The 20,690-nt window shown below is 35.7% G+C and overlaps 2 protein-coding genes across 3 annotated transcripts in view; one reads left to right on the plus strand and one right to left on the minus strand.

Moving 5' to 3' along the window:
• Positions 1 to 921, minus strand: part of NDC80 (NDC80 kinetochore complex component) — a 62,783-nt gene extending 61,862 nt beyond the window's left edge. Inside the window, exon 1 of the mRNA XM_025931259.2 lies at positions 766 to 921. The gene's annotated coding sequence lies outside the window, so the exon portion shown is untranslated. The remainder of the gene's footprint in view (positions 1 to 765) is intronic.
• Positions 922 to 938: 17 nt separating this feature from the next.
• Positions 939 to 20,690, plus strand: part of METTL4 (methyltransferase 4, N6-adenosine) — a 51,549-nt gene continuing 31,797 nt past the window's right edge. The window contains exons 1-3 of one of the 2 annotated variants that reach the window (XM_025931359.2): positions 939 to 1,024; positions 2,449 to 3,198; positions 4,992 to 5,054. In XM_025931359.2, coding sequence (XP_025787144.1) covers positions 2,860 to 3,198; positions 4,992 to 5,054 — 402 coding nt within the window. In that variant the 5' untranslated portion in view covers positions 939 to 1,024; positions 2,449 to 2,859. The other variant, XM_086682568.1, reaches the window with a different exon arrangement.

Genomic DNA, 20,690 nt, shown 5'->3' on the forward strand with positions numbered 1-20,690 from the left:
ACATTTGCTGTTATCCCTTCTCTTTTCTGGGCTGTCATTTGTCTTTTGAACTGATTACATTTTCCGGGGCACCTGGGTGGCTCAGTTAGTCCGTTAAGCGACCGACTTGGGCTCAGGTAAGTCATGATCTCACAATTTGTGAGTTCGAGGCCCGCATTGGGCTCTGTGCTGATAGCTTGGAGCCTGGAACCTGCTTCAGATTTTGTGTCTCCCTCTCTCTCTGCTCCTCCCCTACTCGCTCGCTCGCTCCCTCTCTCTCTCAAAAATAAACAGACATTAAAAACATTTTTTTCAAACTGATTACACTTTCCATCTTCGATAGGCCACCAATTTCTTCTCCTTTATACATTTCTACTATCCATTCAACTTTCCCACTCACCTATATGTGCACTCCAAATCTCTACTTAAAACCTAATTTAAGATTAAGACTTCCTTACACGCCCACTAGGAGTATCTCACGCAACATCTGAAACAGTTCATCTTGTCCTTCCACTCCCTGCGCGTATCAATTCTTCCCCTTTCCTCCAGCCTGTCTTCTCCCCACCACTATGCTCCTAGTCCCTCCTCTTCTCCCTCGGTAAATCACTGTCAGTAGAAATTTATTGATAGACTCCGGGAAACGCGCCTCGCACAGACTCTGCCCCGGAGGCCTCTCACAACAGTAGACACTAAAACGTCCCTCAGGACCTCTAAATCTAAGTTGTTGGCGCCATCACTTTCTCCCTTCAGAACACTTCTGCCTGCACGAAATTAACCCAAAGTTACCTTTCTTCCAGTTTCGTGACACGACCCAGGGACCGAATTTCTGTAACCTGTGCAACTATCTGAGGGACAGGACAGCAGCCGCCAAAACACCAATTCTTCCTTCCACCCGCCAGCGCGGTTCGAATTTTAAAATCTCCGCCGGCGCTTACGTCATCACGTACGTCGCGCGGCTACGCAAATCTTACGCGCCGCTCCCAGTCCCTGGAACGGTGCGTATTGAGCGCGTCCCATCGTCTCACTCAGCATACTGGTGTCTCTGGTCAGTGCAAACGTCCGCTCCAACGTCTGGTCGGATTTCTAAAGTTAGCGCTGAAGACGCGGGCGCTCTGCGTCGCTAATTAGCGGGCAGAGCGCTCCAAATCGCCCTGGAAACACGTTTTCCGTACAGCAACATGGCCGCGCCCGTCGGCTCGTAGGAAAGGAGAAATTGCTTTGCTGTGCAAGTGGCGTCTTTCATGACCACTCTTTAGAAGGGTGCTGTTTTCATAATGCAAGTCTGGGAGGCGTCGTGCAATTTTCTGACAGAGGAAGCAGTGAGGTAGGAGATAGTTAATGCTGAGGTAGGGTGTAGTTGGCTTCGAGGATCGAACCCTAGTGGTCACCGCTAGGGTTCGGGTTGGCAATTTGCTCGCTAGGGTTTCATGGTCCTCTAGCGGTGGCCCGCGAGTGAAGCTAGGAGGAACCCACGGGGCTGGGGGGTGGGGTTCGGTGTGAAGCAGAGAGGTAGGTGAAATAGAGTTTAAGCACAATAGTTTACTTTGCTAAAATAAGACTTTCCGCTTCGCTGAGTTTGAAGTCAGAGACGAGTACTGCCCAGTACCTGGAGAGTGGTGGGGGTGGAAGGAAACCTTTGAGCCAAAGTCCGGATACCTGATTGTTGGAGCAATTGTGCGGTTAACTAGAATTGAAGTTTGGGGCACGTCGCCTTTTCTGAGTTTCAGTCTTCTCGACTACATTTTTGGCTCTCCCTAGATACTACATTAGTGGTGACTCTGAAGGCAGGGCCAGCACCAGCATTACCGTTACTAGTAGTATTTGAACAATGCGATGTGTCAGGTACTGCACAGCACTTCATGTAGATTATGTCATTTAATTCTCTAAACTGCCATCTGAGATGTCTTAGAAAATGATGAATTTGGGGCTCAGTGAGATCAAATAACTTGCCCATGGCCGTACTGCTACCTGGAGTTGGAAGGTTGGATCTAAGTCTAGTATTACTAACTGTGCTATTAACCCCTTATACGTATTTTATTCTGTCCCTCTCTTAAGTTCTCCATTACACTGGATTTAGTAAGCAATGTTGAGAACTTTACCATCTTTTATAAAAAGATAAGGAAGTTTTGAAAAACCTAGTTGCTGGAGGAGGACTGCTCAGAACCAATTACCTTAACCATAACCTTGCAATTTTGAATTTTGCTAGGGTTTGATACTTATGATATCTGTTAAAATTGTGCTCTGCCTAGACCAGTCTTTCATTTTACCCTTTTTGCACTCTTTTGGTAGCATTGGTTAAACAGGGTAGTATTATTACTGGAGAATGGGCTGACTTACAGAAAATGTGCTTTGAAAAAAAAAAGGGCTGATCAGCTAATAACTCCTCTTGAAATTCTGTGACCTCTCTAGGTTTATCTCATTAAAAAGGGTGGATTCACATAGGTAATGTAGTATTCTTTGCTTTGACAGGACACTATCTTGAATGACTCCCTGACTTGGAGGATGTGGACCTAGTGGCCAGTTTCAAGGAGCAAACAGAAAGTTGTGTGGAGGGCCCAGGAAGATGGGAGGATTCAATTGAGATTCCAGAAATAAGATCAAGTTTTAATTCTCTTTTGCTAAATTGGCTGAAAATTTTGAATTAACCCTGAAATTAAAAGTTTATATTAAAACATTACATTTTTCCTTAATGTATCATGAATGTCAAATTCTCTTTTGTTTAAATGTCAAGTTTATATTCTTATACGTGAAATCTACCTGTGTATATGAAGTGTATTTTTATGGAAATGCAGGACATTTAAGAACTTATCTGGAAAGTTGGGTTTTATATCTAGACCTTAATTTCCAGAGGTTTTTTTTTTTTTTTTTTTAAAGAAGAAAATGTCTGTGGTGCATCAGCTGTCACCAGGATGGTTACTAGATCATCTTTCTTTCATTAACAACATAAACTATCAACTTCACCAGTATCACGAGCCTTGTTTGACCTCTTTTGGAACCTCTACTACGTTTATTGCTTTTGACTCTGCCTCTAAGCCAGATTATGATGACAGAGGAAATAGTGAAGTCTTCATACAGAAATATGTTTTTCGATCTGAGCTATTTAATGTCACCAAACCTTACATAACTCCAGCTGTTTACAAAGAATGCCAACAAAGGAATGAAAAGGAGGATCCAATGAGTGGTGTTAAAGAAGAAAACTTCAATTCTATTATTGGAAAGGTAGAAAGTTTTAATAAATTTTTATTTTTCTACAGAACACACAAAAGAAGTTTGTTATTCCAGTATCTCAAATATCTTGTAATTTACTATGTCTAAATAATCAATAAAGTGTAGGAAGGCTTTAGTGTATCCAATATAATTTTGAACTCTTTACTAACGTTCTGGCATTCTTAGAAGACCAAATTTGCATATTTCAAAAGCAAGCAATGTTTGCTCAAAAGTGAATGCTGTGTAAATTAAACCAACCGAACTAAACAAACAAAACTCTTTCTGCTTAGTCATTTGTATTAATTGCATTTTTTACATTTGTTTTTTTCAACAACATGCTGCTTTCTCTGCAAAATTCTAAAGCAGTATATGGACTTTGGGAGGTTTTTAGAGACCTGTCCATTTATACACTGGTGCAGTCTTTTGGTGAAGTTTCAAGAGTACCATACAGGATCAAATTATATTTTAATACTTCTTATGTTTCTGAAGAGTTCAGAGGTGATTATATAAAGTCCATATCAGATTATATTAAGATAGGAATAACATTTATTACTCATCCACAAATGTTTGAGATCTTTTTTATTTGTTCATTTTGTTTTGTTTTGTTTTGGATCTTTCTGTGTGCTGTTGTACATACAGGGATGAAACAAGACCAACACAAGTCCTGCCCTCATGGATCTTATAATTGAGGTCCATAAAGAAAGATATTAAATGAGAAAGCATGTTAAGAATTAGAATAAAGAAAGTAATAGAGATAATTTATTACATTGTTCTAGTTTCCCAAAGTAGAACTTTTAATATTCTTATAATTTTTTTCTTTCAACAAATATTTATTGACCATTTGCTGTGTGTCAGGCATAGAATGGAAAATCTCCATAGAATCTCCATAGAATGGAGATTTCAGTAAAATACTATATAGATTTATCATTACTGTTACTAATTCAGACAAATAATAACCAGCATTTGCAGTTTACCAAGTATGGACATCTTTTAATGTGTATACTGTTATGTTGGATAAGTTTCTCACTTCAGTATGGAAAAATATAGATAAACTTATTTAATGAATTATCTTGACAAAACTTACCTTATTTCTGATATGCCAAAGCAAATTGTACAATTAGCTTAATCTTAAGACCTTTTATTTATTCAGCCAGCAAACATTTATTATTAGCCTACTAGGAATTTGTGACTATGGCAAGCACTGCTGTTTCAGCAGTAAGAAGTAGGAAGTTCCTGCTCTATTTTGTACTGTCTTACATGTTCTTTTCTATGGAGTTGTTACAGATAGAACTGTGTTAGTATGTTTGATTTGTACCTAGCCCTCAAATCAATCATAAAGAGCTATTGAAAATACATTGGATTTTTTTTTAAAGATGGAACATGGATAGATCCTCTCCTCAGAAACGAAGAAGTTGGGAGTAACTATACCATATATATTAACTGATAGATAACACTTGTAACTTTATACAGCATCAGCTTTCTTGTGTTACCTGGATGTCTGTGCTACATTTTATCATTGGTACTAGTTCTTATTAATGGCAGATAAAGCTAAGGTGACCTTGTATCACTCATTAAGCTAATAATAATAATAATAATAATAATAATAATAATAATAAATAAAAATAGAATTTTTTATTTAGTCCATGCCCTTTTCACTGATTTTGACCTTAGTTGTCAATTATCACCTCTTAAAGACTGAGATACATGCTATGGAAAAGTGATGAAAAAGAAATACTAATATATTTCAAATTATCAATATTGTGATAGATGGCAACATAATTTTTTCCCTGTAATTTACTCTTTAGAAGCGTAAAAGATGTGTTGTTTTCAATCAAGGTGAATTGGACGCTATGGAATACCATACAAAGGTAAGGTATAAAATATTCATTGATGACATTGGAAGATTAATGTGAAGTTGTATAAATGTACAAAATAAATATGGATATTCTTAAAGATTAATTATTTTGATCAAGGTTAGAATTTAATAGTGGAGTGATTTATTGTTACTTTAGCAGTAATAAACAGTTCAAACCAGTTTTTATTAAAACTTTATATATTTCTATTAGTTTACTGTTTAACATAAGTGAACTTATGCTATATTGGTTAAGTTTAGAAATTTGATAAGTTTTAAAGTCTGTTGTCCGTAGCTAAAACAACTTATTAAGATGCAGAAGAAAGCATGAACAATGTAAAAGATACATTTTTAGAACATAGCAATAAAGGGATCTAGTAGTTAAAGAAATGAGGGGAAACAGAGGGTATGCAAGTATTTTAAGCTTTAACTCCCTAAGGAACCCTTTGACTGAAATGGAAAAATTGGGTTTGGAATTTGGCTTAGGAGGGATGATAATAAGTACAGTCTTGGGCATGTATTAATATGATGATAGGACATTATGGTTTTTTAATCTTTTTTGTGGGAGAATATACATAACAAAATTTGCCATTTTAACTATATTTTTTAGGTGTATAATTCAATGGCATTAAGTACACTCACAATATTGTGCCCTAATCACCATCATCCATCTCCAGAACTTTTTCATCATCCCAAATAGAGTCTACACTGGTTAAGTAACTCCTCATTTTCCTTTTCCCAAAGCCCCTGGTAACCTCTGTTCTACCTTCTATATTTTGAATTTGCCTATTATAGGTATATAAGTGGAATCATATATTTATCCTTTTGTATCTGATTTATTTCACTTAACATAATGTCCTCAAGATCCATTTCATTGTCAGAATTTCATTCCTTTTTAAGTTTGAGTAGTATTTCATTGTATGTCTATACTTCATTTTCTTTTATGCAATCATTTGTTGATGGACATTTAGGTTCTTTCTACCTTTTGGCTATTGAGAATAATGCTGCTATGAATATTTGGTGTATAAGTATCTATTTCAGTCTCTCCTTTCAATTCTTTTTGGTATGTACCCAAATGTGAATTGCTGGACCATATAATAACTTTATGTTTAACTTTTTGAGGAACTGTCATACTTTTTCACAGCAGCTGCACCCTTTTTACATTATCACCAGCAGGGCACAAGTATTCTAGTTTCTTTACACTCTCACTAATACTTGTAATTCTTTCTTTCTTTCTTTCTTTCTTTCTTTCTTTCTTTCTTTCTTTCTTTCTTTCTTTCTTTCTTTCTTTCAAGCCATCCTAGTAAGAATGGAATGCTATCTCATTGTGGTTTCCACTAATACATTGGACTTTACATGTATTGAAGATAGTTGAATATACAAATGCTAAATCTTTCAATACCAAAAGTCTTCTCTAGTTTGTTAATTTTAGAACTCTTTCTATTGCCTGGAAATGCTACTTGCAAGATTAAACTGCAGAAGTATGCAAAAATCCAGGGTCTGATATAAGAAAGATTAATAATTTTAAGATGTTAAATGAAATTAGAGAATAGAATTTCTTAAATTCATGTGCATTCGGATTGCTAAATACTTGTGACTGTTAATGATAACTATAAATTGTGAAACATTTATGTGCTACAGAGTGCAATCAAACTCTTAAGTCATAGAATAGAATATTTACAAAATCTAATTTACAACTCTTAGTTTCAGTAGTAAATTTGAATAAAGATAATATATGGCCATTTTGTTATCAATTAACGATTTTATAGAAATTAAAATCTGTTGGCTATAATAGAATTTTCAAGGTTGGTACGAGGACTGTTAATAGACAAGATATGTAGATGACTTTAAGGAACATATATTAAGGAAAAGCCTGTAGTAGAGCTTGTCTTATTATTTTCTTTACTGAATCTATCTGTGCCCCTCCCTTCCTTCCTGTCTAATTCATTTACTTATTTATACATTTATTCACTAATTAAATTAATTCAGTTTACTTATAAATATTCATTAAATGCCAACTTTATACCAGACATTGTTAGCCCTGGGACTTTAGTAGAAGTAGAGGTAGATATAATGTTTCCATCCCAGAACTTATGTTCTTGAGGGACACAATTAAACTAAACTGTTATATATATTAAAAAGCACTATCATAGAATTCTAGGATGCTAGGAGGGCACAGAGGGTGGGTGTCCAACTGAGACTTGAGGGCGGGGTATCAAGAAAAGCTTTATGGAAGCAGTGATTTTGTTTGAGTCTTTGCAGTAGGCATTAGTCATATGAAGAGGGTGATGAAGAATATTCTAGTCTTTGAGAAGAATAGGATTTGCTAAAGTTCAGAAGCAAGATGGAATAAAGTTTATTTAAGGAACTGTAAAAGGTTCAGTGTGGCTGGGCTGTGGAATGTAGAGAGAATGGTTAGAGGTGAAACTGGGGAGATAAGTTGCAGATCATGTAAGGTTTTACAAGCCCAGCTTAAGACATTTAGACTTAATATTAAGGGTGGTGGGAAGCTGTTGAAAGCAGATGACATGACCAGACTTGCATTTTATTTTATTTATTTAATATTTATTTATTTTTGGATGATAATGCATTCATTTGGTAAACTTCAGAATGTACAAAGAGTATGCAGTAAAAAGTCTTTCTTTAATCCCCATCCTTCAGTCGCCCGCTTCCTCTTCCCAGTGCATTCGTAGAGTGGTGGTGTTCATATGTGAAAGATGATAAATACATATATTCCCCTTCTTTTTTATTTAGATGGTAGCATACTTGACCCAGTTTTTCACCTTGCTTTTTTCCCCTCAGTTGAACATACTTTACAAACTGCTTTATGTCTCATTTTTTTTCATACTTTAATTAGTCTTTAGCTGCTAACATTTAGGTATATTATACACATGCCATTTTCCACATGTATATCTTGCAGGATACAGTTCAAGAAATTAAGTTTCTGGGTCAGAGGTTTGAACTTTTTGGTAGATACTGTCAAATTGCTACTGTAGAGGTTTTATCCTCTTATTAGCAAACCAGAAATGTGTAATTCTACGTATTTTCCCACATCCTTACCATTACAGTATGTGATGTATTGTTTTTGATCTTTTCCAATCTGATAGGTAAAAAATAATATTTCAGTGTGATTTTAATTTGCATTCTCTTATTAGGAGTGTAGTTAAGTATTTTCACATTCGTTTAAAAACCATTTGTATTTTTTTATGTGAACTGTTTCTTTTGTATGTTAAAAAAATTGTGTCCTTAATTTATAGGCTCTCTCTATATGTTAGGGAAATTAGTTCTTTGTCTATGATATAAATTGCAAATATATTTTTACCAGTTTGTCATTTTAATTTTAGTTACGATTTTTTTTTTACCTCATAAGTATTGTATTTTTATTTAGTTGAATTTATTATTATTTTTTCTTTTGTGAGTTCCAGATTTTTGAGTCATAGTTGAAAAGGTATTTCTTCTTCAAGAATTTAAAAGAATTTCCCCATTTTTTCTTCTAGAATATTTATGATTTCATTTCACATTTGTATCTTTGATTCATTTAGATTTCATTATGGTGTAAAGCAAGAGTTAAGGGTCTAACTTTGTTTTTTCTGGATGACTGCCCATTTGTCCAGCCATCATCTGTTGAGTTTTTTCTCTGCTGTTTTGAGATGCTAGATATACTAAATTCACATATGTATTTGAGTTTATTTCTGCACTTTATGATTTTATTTAATTCATTTATTTTCGAGTCTCTTTTCAGGTTTTATAATATGTTTTACTATTTGATGTGCTCACCTCCCCCCCATCCTTATTGCTTTTGTTCTACACGGTTTTTCTATTTTGTTTATTTTTCCATATGAATTTTAGAGCATTTCCTTCTTTTTTTTTTAATGTTTATTTTTGAGAGAGAGGGAGAGAGTGTGAACAGGGGAGGGGCAGAGAAAGAGGGAGACACAGAATCCAAAGCGGGCTCCAAGCTTTGAGCTGACAGCACAAAGCTGGATGTGGGGCTTGAACTCACAAGACTGCGAGATCATGACCTGACCCAAAGTTGGAGGCTCAACCGACTGAGCCACCCAGGCATCCCTCTGTATCAATTTTAGGATCAATTTTAACTTGGTTAGAAAAAAGAAGCAATTGGAATTCTTATTGCATCAAGTTAAACTTAAAATTTTAAATTAGGCTTACTGAGGTCTTTAAGATATTGATGATTCTGCCCCCAAACATGAATATGTCTTCCCATTTGTTTCAGTTTCTGTTGTCTTTTTATAAGATTTTCTTTATAAAAGTCTTGTCAATTTCTTAAGTTGCTATAGTTTTTTTTCTTTTAATCTCTTGTGTTTTCTAAGTAATACTTAAAACTCCTGAAAATAGTAATACTTTTACTTACAGCTTTCCAATTATTGTATCTCTAGTTAATTTGTGTTCTGTAATTCTACAGGGTGGAAAATAAAATACAATGTTAAATCATATTTAATAGAGTATTTATCATTGTCTTGTTCCTGAATCCGTAGGCATGATTTCCTCACTAAGCATAATACTGGCTTTTGGGCTGAGCTGCAAATAGCATGTTAAAGAAATTTTCATCTCTTCTTATTTATTGTTATTATCAAACATGCTTATTGAATTTTATGAAATGTTTTTTTAGGCATCTGTGGAGATTGAATAGCTGATTTTTCCCCTAATATTTTCCTTTGACTTTTTTCCTCATGTGCAACCATCCTTGTATTTGAAGTATGTATTCCAAATGACCATGATGTATTATTTTCCAAATGTTCTACTAAATTTTATTTGTTAACATTTTATTTGAGATAATGATAAGTGAGATTAATCTGATATATAGTTCTTGTTTATGCATAATTATATACACATATTTGTATACATCAATATTGGAAGTTGGAAATTTTTCTTTTTTTCCCCCCTCCCCAAGTCTTTGGTGTAATCTTTTTTTTAAAGTTTGGTAGAGGGACACCTGGGTGGCTCAGTCGTTTAAGCATCTGACTTTGGCTCAGCTCATGATCTCACTGTTTGTGGGTTCAAGCCCCATGTCAGGCTCTGTGCTGACAGCTCAGAGCCTGGAACCTGCTTTGGATTCTGTGTCTCCCTCTCTGTCTGCCCCTTCCCTGCCTGTGCTGATTCTCTCTCTCAAATATAAATAAATATTAAAAAATTTTTTTTTTTTTAAGTTTGGTAGAGCTCTTCTTTGCAAGTATTTCAGCATGTTATCTTTTCTGGACATACTTCCTTTGACAATTTAACCTTTTTCTTCTTTGGAAATAAGTTTTAGATTAAAAAAATTTCATTTTCTTTTGTAGTCAGTCTTGTAAAGTATGTTATCTTAGAACATTATTTGTTTCATTAAGTTTTTAAAATTTATGCATAGTCTGTGTCTATAGTTATTTCACCTTCATTATTCATATTGTATGTTTAGTCTCTTTCTTGATAGATTAGCGAATGGCTTACCTAATTTATTAGTTGTTTCTTAACTTTATCATTTTTATTTTCTAACTTATGCTTTAATCTGTATTTATTTAATCCTTCCGTTAATTTTTTCCTGACTTTTTGAGTTTTCTTAATTCACATTTTTACTTCTTTTTTGTTTATGGGAGTATTCAGCGTTACAAATTTTTCTCTGGGCACTGAAACATCTCATATTGTGATATGTTGTATTTTAAGCACTGTGATACAAAGTCTCATTTAAATATTATGGTTTTCTAGAGATTTGCCTAAGAGTAAATTTTTATTTTATTTATTTATATTATTTTATTATTATTTTTTAAAGAGTTGTTAGTAAATTTTTAAGTTTCCATGTTGGGGTAGTATTGTTGGATTGATGGTAAATGTTTATTAAGCTCTATTAAAAAAATGCCAAATTGTTTTCCACAGTGACTGTACTGTTTTGCATTTCACACCAGCAATGCATGAGAATTCCATTTGCTTTCTATCCTCAATAGAATGGAAACCCTAGTCTTTTAAATGGGTTGCAAGCACATCTGTCTAACCGTTTAGCCTAAAGAGCCTTTGTATTAACTTGGACAGGAAATAAATCTGCCCTCTACCTTGGAGGGAGATGCAGTATCTATCTTCCATGCTGTACACATAACCTTGAGGATTTATTCTGGAACGAAAACTGTCAGTGCCTCTCCTCTCACAGAGACTCATGGTGAATTGTCTCCCATTTGTCCTGTGAATCATGAGGTTTTTCAGTCTGAATATTGTAAACAGGCAATATTGTTGGCTCTGTGGGAACTGGCACTTTTTCTTCTGTCCTTTGGGTGGTTCTTTTCTTGGCCTTGGATAGTTCTCTCACACACTTAAGCACATGAGTACTTAGGGGAATTTTTCCAGGGTGACTACCTATACATCTACAGAGTTCTCCCTTTGGGTGGCTCTTTCCTCTCTGGTGCTCTGTCCTGTGAAATCTTGTCATGATCTCCCCATATTCTCTGCTTTGTCTGCTCAGCTCTGGATTTCTCCCAGCCTCTGTCCAGATTCTTCCTTCTTGTTGTCTTAGCTGGGGCAGTCAGTAGTCCTTACCTATGATTTCTTTCACTGTGCTTTATTACTTGATGTTCTGTATCTTGAAAGTTATTGTTCCTGTTACTCCATCTTGGTTGAAAGTAGAAGTCTTTGGCTGTTTTGAACATTTTTTCTTTATAATTGAGTTTTAGCAATTTGATTATAATGTTCCTTTAGGCAGTTTTCCCCTCCTTTGTTTGTTAAGCTTGAATCTGTGAATAATAGTCTTTAGCAAATGTGGAAATTTTTGGCCATTACCTCTTCAAATATTTTTTCTGTCCTTTTCGTTTAGACACTTGTGTAGTGTGTTGTTTTCAAGTGCACTAATCTTTTCTTCTTCAGTGCCTGCTATGAGTACAACCTAGTGTATATTTCATTTTTATATTGAACAGGCATACCTTGTTTATTGTGCTTTGTTTTATTATACACTTTGCAAGTTTGTGGGATCCCTGCATCAAACGAGTCTGTCAGCGCCATTTTTTTCCAACAGCATTTGCTCACTTTGTGTCACATTTAGGTAATTCAAATTTTGTTATTATGTTATATTTGTTATGGTCATCTGTGATGAGTGATTTTTGATGTTACTATTGCAATTGTTTTGGGGCACCACAAACTGTGCACATATAAGATAGCAAACTTAATTGATAAATATTATGTACTCTGACTCCTCCAGCCATCAGCTGCTCCCGTTTGTCTCTCTCTCTTTGGGTCTCCTTATTCCTTGAGACACAACGGCCTTGAAATTAGGTTAATTGATAGCCCTGCAATTTTCTCTAAGTGCTCTACTGAAAAAAAGAGTTGCATGTCTCATACATTAAATCAAAAACTGGAAATGATTAAGTTTAGTGAGGAAGGCATGTCAAAAGCTGAGGTATGCTGAAATGTTGGCCTCTTGCACCAAACTGGTAGCCCAGTTGTGAATGCAAAGCAAAAGTTCTTGAAGGAAATTTAAAGTGTTAACCCAATGAACATAGGAATGATACATTCAGCCTTATTGGTGATATAGAGGAAGTTTGAGTTGTACGGATAGGCGATCAAACCAGCCACAACATTCCCTTAAGTCAAATCCTAGTCCAGAGCAAGGCCCTAACTCTCTTCAATTCTATGAAGGCTGAGAGGTGAGGAAACTGTAGAAGAAAAGTTTGAAGCCAGCAAAAGTTGGTTCATGAGGTTTAAGAAGCCATCTCCGTAACATCAAAGTGCATGGTGAAATAGCAAGTGATGAAGTAGAAGCTGTATCCAGAAGATCTAGCTAAGGTCATTACTGAAGGTGGCTACACTAAACAAATTTTCAATGTAGATGAAACAGCCTTCTATTGGAAGAAGATGTCATCTAGGACTTTCAGTGCAAAAGACAGGCTGACTCTCTTTTTAGGGACTACTGTAGCTGGTGACTTTAAGTTGAAGCCAGTGCTCATTTACCCTTCTGAAAATACTAGGGCCCTTAAGAATTATGCTAAATTTACTCTGCATGTGCTCTCTAAGTGGAGCAACAAAGTCTGGATGACAGCACATCTGTTTACAACATGGCTTACTGAATCACTTCAACCCACTCTTGAGATTTACTCACCGGAAGAAAAGATTCCTTTCAAAATAGGGCTTATAAATAGTGCACCTTGTTGCCCAAGAGCTCTGATGGAGATGTACAGTCAGATGAATGTTGTTTTCATGCCTGCTAACACAAAATCCATTTGGAAGCTTATGGATCAAGGAGTAATTTTGACTTTCAAGTCTTATTGAAGAAATACATTTCATAGGGTTATTGCTTCCACAGACAGTGATGCCTCTGATGGATCTGGGCACAAAGTCAATGGAAAATCTTCTGGAAAAGATTGACTATTCTAGATGTCTCTAAGAACATTTGTGATTCATGGAAAGAGGTCAAAATGTCAACATTACTGGGAGTTTGGAAGAAGTTGATTCCAACTTTAAAAGATGACTTCGAGGGGTTCCAGACTTCAGTGGAGGAAGTAACTGCAGATGTGATGGAAATAGCAAGAGAACTAAAAGTGGATCCTGAAGATGTGACCCAGTTGTTGCAATCTCATAACAGAACTTTAAAGGGTGAGGGTTTGCTTATGATGAATGAGGGGTGCTTCTGAAGGATGAGCAAAGAAAGTAGTTCCTTCAGGTGGAAGCTACTCTTGGTGAAGATGCTGTGAATTGTTGAAGTGACAACAAAGACCCTAGAATATTCCATAAACTTGGTAAAGCAGCAGCAGAGTTTGAGAGGATTGACTCCAATTTGGAAAGAAGTTCTACTGTGGGTAAAATGCTATCAAACAGCATTCATGCTACAGAGAAATTGATGTCCATGAAAGGAAGAATCCATTGATGTGGCAAACTTCATTGTTGTCTTATTTTAAGAAATTGCCATAGCTGCTTCAACCTTTAGCAACCACCACCCTTATGAGTCAACACCCGTCAACATGGAGGCCAGACCCTTCGTCTGCAAAAAGAATATGACTTGCTGAAAGTTGAGATAATAGTTAGCATGTTTTAGCAATAAGGTGTTTTTTAATTAAGATATGTACATTATTTTTAAAGACATAATGCTCTTGAGCACTTAATAGACTATGTCTGGTTTACAAAATACAGCTTACAGCCCTTGCCTTCAAATAATTCCCTTTATTATAAAGATAACTTGCTTTATTCTGGTGGTCTAGAACCCAACCCACAATATTTCTGTGGTATGCTGTAGTTTTCTTCTCTGGAAGCTCAATTTTTTTTAGTAGTTTTTATGTCTCTGAACATTCTCATTTTTTGCTTTACATTTTAGGACATATGAATATGGTTATGATAAGTGCCTTATTATCCTTTTTTTTGCTCTTGTTCTCAATCTTTTAAATGGGCTACAAGTAAATCTATTCATACATTTCTACTGTTTGTATCATCTGTATTATTCCTATGTGTGATTATTCCAACATTATGTTGTGTTTTCTTTCTTTGTATACCTGATAATTTTTTTAAGTTTTTTTTTTTCATTTGTGTTTTTTGAGAGAGACAGAGTGGGGGAGGGGCAAAGAGAAAGAGACAGAGAATCCCAAGCAGGCTCCCCACTACCAGCACAGAGCCTGACATGGAACTCCCAACTTACAAGTTGTGAGATCATAACCTGAGCTGAAAACAAGAGTCAGATGCTAAACTGACTGAGCCACCCAGGCACCCCTATACCTGGTAATTTTAAATTTTATTGTAAGATGTTTCAGTTGTAGCTTATTGGGTACTAAATATTTTCATTTTCCTATAAATAATCATTTTTTTTAAAAATTTCAAAATGTTTATTATTGAGAGAGAGAAAGAGAGCTCATGAGCAGGGTAGGGGTAGAGAGAGAGGGAGACAGAGGATCTGAAGCAGGCTCTGTGCTGAAGCAGAGAGCCCAGTGTGGGGCTCAAACTCTTGAACTGAGAGATCATGACCTGAGCTGAAGTCAGACGCTTAACAACTGAGCCACCTGGGCACCCCATCATATTCCTATAAATATTCCTGAACTTTGTCTTGGACAAAGTTACTTTGAAACTGGCTGATCCTTTTGTGATTTTCCTTTTTCTTTTTTTTCTCTTTTTAAAAAATTTATTTATTTTTTAATTTACACCCAAGTTAGTTAGCATATAGTGCAACAATAATTTCAGGAGCAGATTCCTTAATGCCCGTTACCCATTTAGCCCATGCCCCCTCCCACAACCCCTCTAGCAACCCTCTGTTTGTTCTCCATATTTAAGAGTCTCTTATGTCTTGTCCCCCTCCTTCTTTTTATATTCTTTTTCATTTCGCTTCCCATATGGTCATCTGGTTTGTATCTTAAATTCTTCATAGGAGTAAAGTCATATGATACTTGTCTTTCTATGAGTGACTAATTTCACTTAGCATAATATCCTCAGTTTCATCCACATAGTTACAAATGGCAAGATTTCATTCTTTTGGATTGCTGAGTAATACACCATTGTATATATATACCACATCATCTTTATCCATTCATCCATTGATGGACATTTGGGCTCTTTCCATACTTTGGCTATTGTTGATAGTGCTGCTATAAACATTGGGGTGCATGTGCTCCTTCAAAACAGCACATGTGTATCCCTTGGATAGATACCTAGTAGTGCAATTGCTGGGTTATAGGGTAGTTATATTTATAATTTTTTGAGGAACCTCCATACTGTTTTCCAGAGTGGCTGCACCAGTTTGCATTCCCACCAGCTGTGCAAAAAGACCCTCTTTCTCCACATCCTTGCTAACATCTGTTGTTGCCTGAGTTGAGTTGTTAATGTTAGCCATTCTGACAGGTGTGAGTTGGTATCTCATTGTGGTTTTGATTTGTATTTCCCTGATGACGAGTTATGTTGAGCATTTTTTTTCATGTGTCAGTTGGCCATCTTGATGTCTTCTTTGGAGAAGTCTTTTGCCCATTCATGTCTTTTGCCCGTTTCTTCACTGGATTATTTGTTTCTTGGGTGTTGAGTTTGATGAGTTATTTATAGATTTTGGATCCTAACCCTTTATCTGATATGTCATTTGCAAATATGTTCTCCCATTCCATCGGCTGCCTTTCAGTTTTGTTAATTGTTTCCTTGCTGTGCAGAAGCTTTTTATTTTGATGAGGTCCCAATAGTTCATTTTTGCTTTTGTTTCCCTTGCTTGTGCAGACATGTTGAGTAAGAAGTTGCTGTGGCCAAGGTCAAAGAGGTTTTTGCCTGCTTTTTCCTCTAGGATTTTGATGGCTTCCTGTCTTATATTTAGGTCTTTAATCCATTTTGAGTTTGTTTTTGTGTGTGGTGTAAGAAAATGGTCCAGGTTCATTTTTCTGCATGTTGCTCTCCAGTTTTCCCAGCACCATTTGCTGAAGAGAGTGTCTTTATTCTGTTGGATATTCTTTCCTGCTTTGTCAAAGATTAGTTGGCCATATGTTTGTGGGTCCATTTCTGGGTTCTCTATTCCATTCCATTGATTTGAGTGTCTGTTTTTGTGCCAGTACCATACTGTCGTGATGATTATAGCTTTGTAATACATCTTGAAGTCCGGGATTGTGATGCCTCCAGCTTTGGTTTTCTTTTTCAGGATTGCTTTGGCTATTCAGGGTCTTTTCTGGTTACATACAAATTTTAGGATTGTTTATTCTAGCTCTTTAAGGAATGCTGGTGTTATTTTGACAGGGATTGCATTGAATATGTAGATTGCTTTGGGTAGTATTGACATTTTAACAATATTTGTTCTTCCTATCCAGGAGCATGGAATCTTTTTCCATTTTTTTGTGTCTTCTTCAATTTCTTTCATAAGCTTTGTATAGTTTTCAGTGTATAGATTTTTCCCTCTTTGGTTAGATTTATTCCTAGGTATTTTATGGTTTTCGGTGCAATTGTAAATGGGATCTATTCCTTGATTTCTCCTTCTGTTGCTTCATTATTGGTGTATAGGAACGCAACCGATTTCTGTGCATTGATTTTATATCCTGCAACTTTGCTGTATTCATGAATCAGTTCTAGCAGTTTTTGATGGAATATTTTGGGTTTAGCATCATGTTATGTTTGAAGAATGAAAGTTTGACCTCCTCCTGGCTAATTTGGATGCCTTTTATTTCTTTGTGTTGTCTGATTGCAGAGGCTAAGACTTCCAATTCTATGTTGAATTAACAATGGTGAGAGTGGACATCCCTGTGTTCTTCCTGACCTTAGGGGCTAAGCTCTCAGTTTTTCCCAATTGAGGATGATATTAGCAGTGGGTCTTTCATATATGGTTTTTATGATCTTGAGGTTTGATCCTTCTATTCCTACTTTCTTGAGGGTTTTTCATCAACAAAGGATACTGGATTTTGTCAAATGCTTTCTCTGCATCTATTGGGGTGATCGTGTGGTTCTTTTCTTTTATTGATGTAATGTACCACATTGATGGCTTTGTGGATATTGAACCAGTCCTGTATCCTAGGTATAAATCCCACTTGGTCGTGGTGAATAATTCTTTTAATGTATTGTTGTATCCGGTTGGCTAGTATCTTGTTGAGGATTTTTGCATCCATGTTCGTGTGGGAAAGTGGTCTGTAGTTCTCCTTTTTAGTGGGGTCTTTGTCTGGCTTTGGAATCAAGGTAATGCTGGCTTCATAGAAAGAGTTTGGAAGTTTTCCTTCCATTTCTGTTTTTTGGAACAGCTTCAAGAGAATAGGTGTTAACTCTTCTTTAAATGTTGGGTAGAATTCCCATGGAAAGCCATCTGGGCCTGGACTCTTGTTTTTTGGGAGATTTTTGATTACTAATTCGATTTCTTTACTGGTTATGGGTCTGTTCAAATTTTCTATTTCTTCCTATTTCAGCTTTGATAGTTTATATATTTCTAGGAATTGTCTATTTCTTTCAGATTGCGCATTTTATTGGCATATAAGTGCTCATAATATTCTCTTGTTATTGTTTGTATTTCTTCTGTGTTGATTTTGATCTCTCCTCTTTCATTCTTGATTTTATTTTTTCGGGCCATATCTTTTTTCTTTTTGATCAAACTGGCTAGGGGTTTATGAATTTTAATTCTTTCACAGAACCAGCTTCTGGTTTCATTGATCTGTTCTACTGTTTGTTTGTTTGTTTTTTTTTTTGGGGGGGGGGTTTGATAGCATTGATTTCTGCTTTAATCTTTATTATTTCCTGTCTTCTGCTGGTTTTGGGTTTTATTTGCTGTTCTTTTCCAGCTCCCTAAGGTGTAAGGTTAGGTTGTGTATCTGAGACCTTCCTTCTTTAGGAAGGCCTGGATTGCTGTATACTTCCTTCTTATGACCACCTTTGCTGCATTCCAGAGGTTTTTGGCTGTGGTATTATAATTTTCATTAGCTTCCATGTACTTTTTAATTTCCTCTTTAACTTCTTGGTTAGCCCATTCATTCTTTAGTAGGATGTTCTTGAGTCTCCACATGTTTGTTACCTTTCCAAATTTTTTCTTGTGGTTGATTTAGAGTTTAATAGCATTGTGGTCTGAAAATATGCATGGTATGATCTCCATCTTTTTGTACTTACTTAGGGCTGATATGTGTCCCAGTATGTGATCTATTCTGGAGAATGTTCCATGTGCACTGGAGAAGAACGTATATTCTGCTGCTAGGATGAATGTTCTGAATATATCTTTTAAGTCCATCTGGTCTAGTATTTCATTCAAAGCCATTGTTTCCTTGTTGATTTTCTGTTTAGGTTATGTGTCCATAGCTGTGAATGGGATGTTGAAGTCACCTAGTATTATGGTATTATTATCAATGAATTTCTTTATGTTTGTTATTAATTGATTTATATATTTGGGTGCCACCACATTTGGAGCTTAAATGTTTACAATTGTTAGATCTTCTTGGTGGATAGACCCCTTAATTGTGATATAATGCCCTTCTGCATCTCTTGATACAGTCTTTATTTTAATGTCTAGATTGTCAGATATAAGTATGGCTACTCTGGCTTTCGTTTTTTGACCATTAGCATGATAGATGGTTCTCCATCCCCTTACTTTCGATCTGAAGGTGTCTTTAGGTCTACAGTGGGTCTCTTGTAAACAGCATATAGATGGATCTTATTCTATTACCCTATGTCTTTTGATGGGAGCGTTTAGAGTGAGTACTGAAAGATACGAATTTATTGCCATTATGTTGCCTGTAGAGTTGGAGTTTCTGATAGTGTTCTCTGGTCCTTTCTAGTCATTGCTGCTTTTGTTTTGTTTTGTTTTGTTTTTGTTTTGTTTTTTTGGTCTTTTCTCCCCTCAGAGAGTTCCCCTTAAAATTTCTTGCAGGGCTGGTTTAGTGGTCAGGAACTCCTTTAATTTTTGTTTGGGAAACTTTTTATCTCTCCTTCTGTTTTGAATGACATCCTTGCTCGATAAAGAATTCTTGGCTGCATATTTTTCTGATTCAGCACATTGAATATATCCTGCCACTCCTTTCTGGTCTGCCAAATTTCTGTGGATAGGTCTGCTGCAAACCTCATCTGTCTTCCCATGTAGGTTTAGGACTTTTTTCCCTTGCTGCTCTCATGATTCCCTCCTTGCCTGAGTATTTTGTCAATTTGACTATGATATGCCTTGTTGATGGTCAGTTTTTTTGAATCTAAAGGGGGTCCTCTGTGCTTCCTGGATTTTGATGTCTGTGTCTTTCCCCAGGTTAGGAAAGTTTTCTGCTATGATTTGCTCATATAACCCTTCTACCCCTATTTCTCTCTTCCTCTTCTGTGACCCCTATGATTCTGATGTTGTTCCTTTTTTAATGAGTGACTAATTTCTCTAATTCTTAAATCGTGGTCTTTTGCCTTAATCTCCATTTTTTTTCCTGCTTCATTATTCTCTGTACGTTTATCCTCGCTGATTCTCTGTTCTGCCTCATCCATCCTTGCCGCCACAGCATACATCTGTGATTGCAGCTCAGTTATAGCATTTTTAATTTCATTCTGACTGTTTTTTACTTCTTTTATCTCTGCAGAAAGGGATTCTAATCTATTTTCAACCCCAGCTAGTATTCTTATTATTGTGATTCTAAATTCTGGTTCACACATCTTGCTTGTACTGTGTTGATTAAGTCCCTGGCTGTCATTTCTTCCTATTCTTTCTTTTGGGGTGAATTCCTTTGTTTCATCATTTTGAAGGAAGAAAAGAAATTAATAAGGTAAAAAAAAATAAAATTAAAAAATTAAATCAGCACAAAAAAATTGAATAAGTGATGCTAGATCCTAGGTGTGTTTTGGTCCGTTTGTTGAAAGGAGCTTGGTATAGTAGAGAAAAAAGGGAAAGGTATGAAAAGAAAGAAAAGGAAAAAATAAGAAAAGAAAAACAGAAAAATAAAATGTTTGAAAATTTGAAAAAGTGAATACACTAAAATATAATAAAATGAAATAATGGAAGTAAAATAGAATGTAAAAAATTTACAGAAAAGTGAAAAATATTATAAAAAATTAAAAAAATATTTTTAATAAAAATGGAAAATAAAAATAAACTTCTTCTGTTTCTGTATTCAAGAATAAGAAAAGAAAAAGAAAAAAATTGAATAGATGGACCAGGGAACAGGCTGAAGATAATTGAAATTACATCAGTTTCCCCTAGAAGTCAAGCTATGAAGCACTTTATAGTCTGTAACTAAGCAGTATGAAGCACTTTATAGTCTGTAACTAAGCAGGTGGAGAGACTTGTGTTCCTGTAGCACGA

This window comes from Puma concolor, chromosome D3 (genome assembly GCF_028749965.1).
Source record: "Puma concolor isolate L17-30 chromosome D3, mPumCon1.1.hap2, whole genome shotgun sequence".
Lineage (NCBI taxonomy): Eukaryota > Metazoa > Chordata > Mammalia > Carnivora > Felidae > Puma > Puma concolor.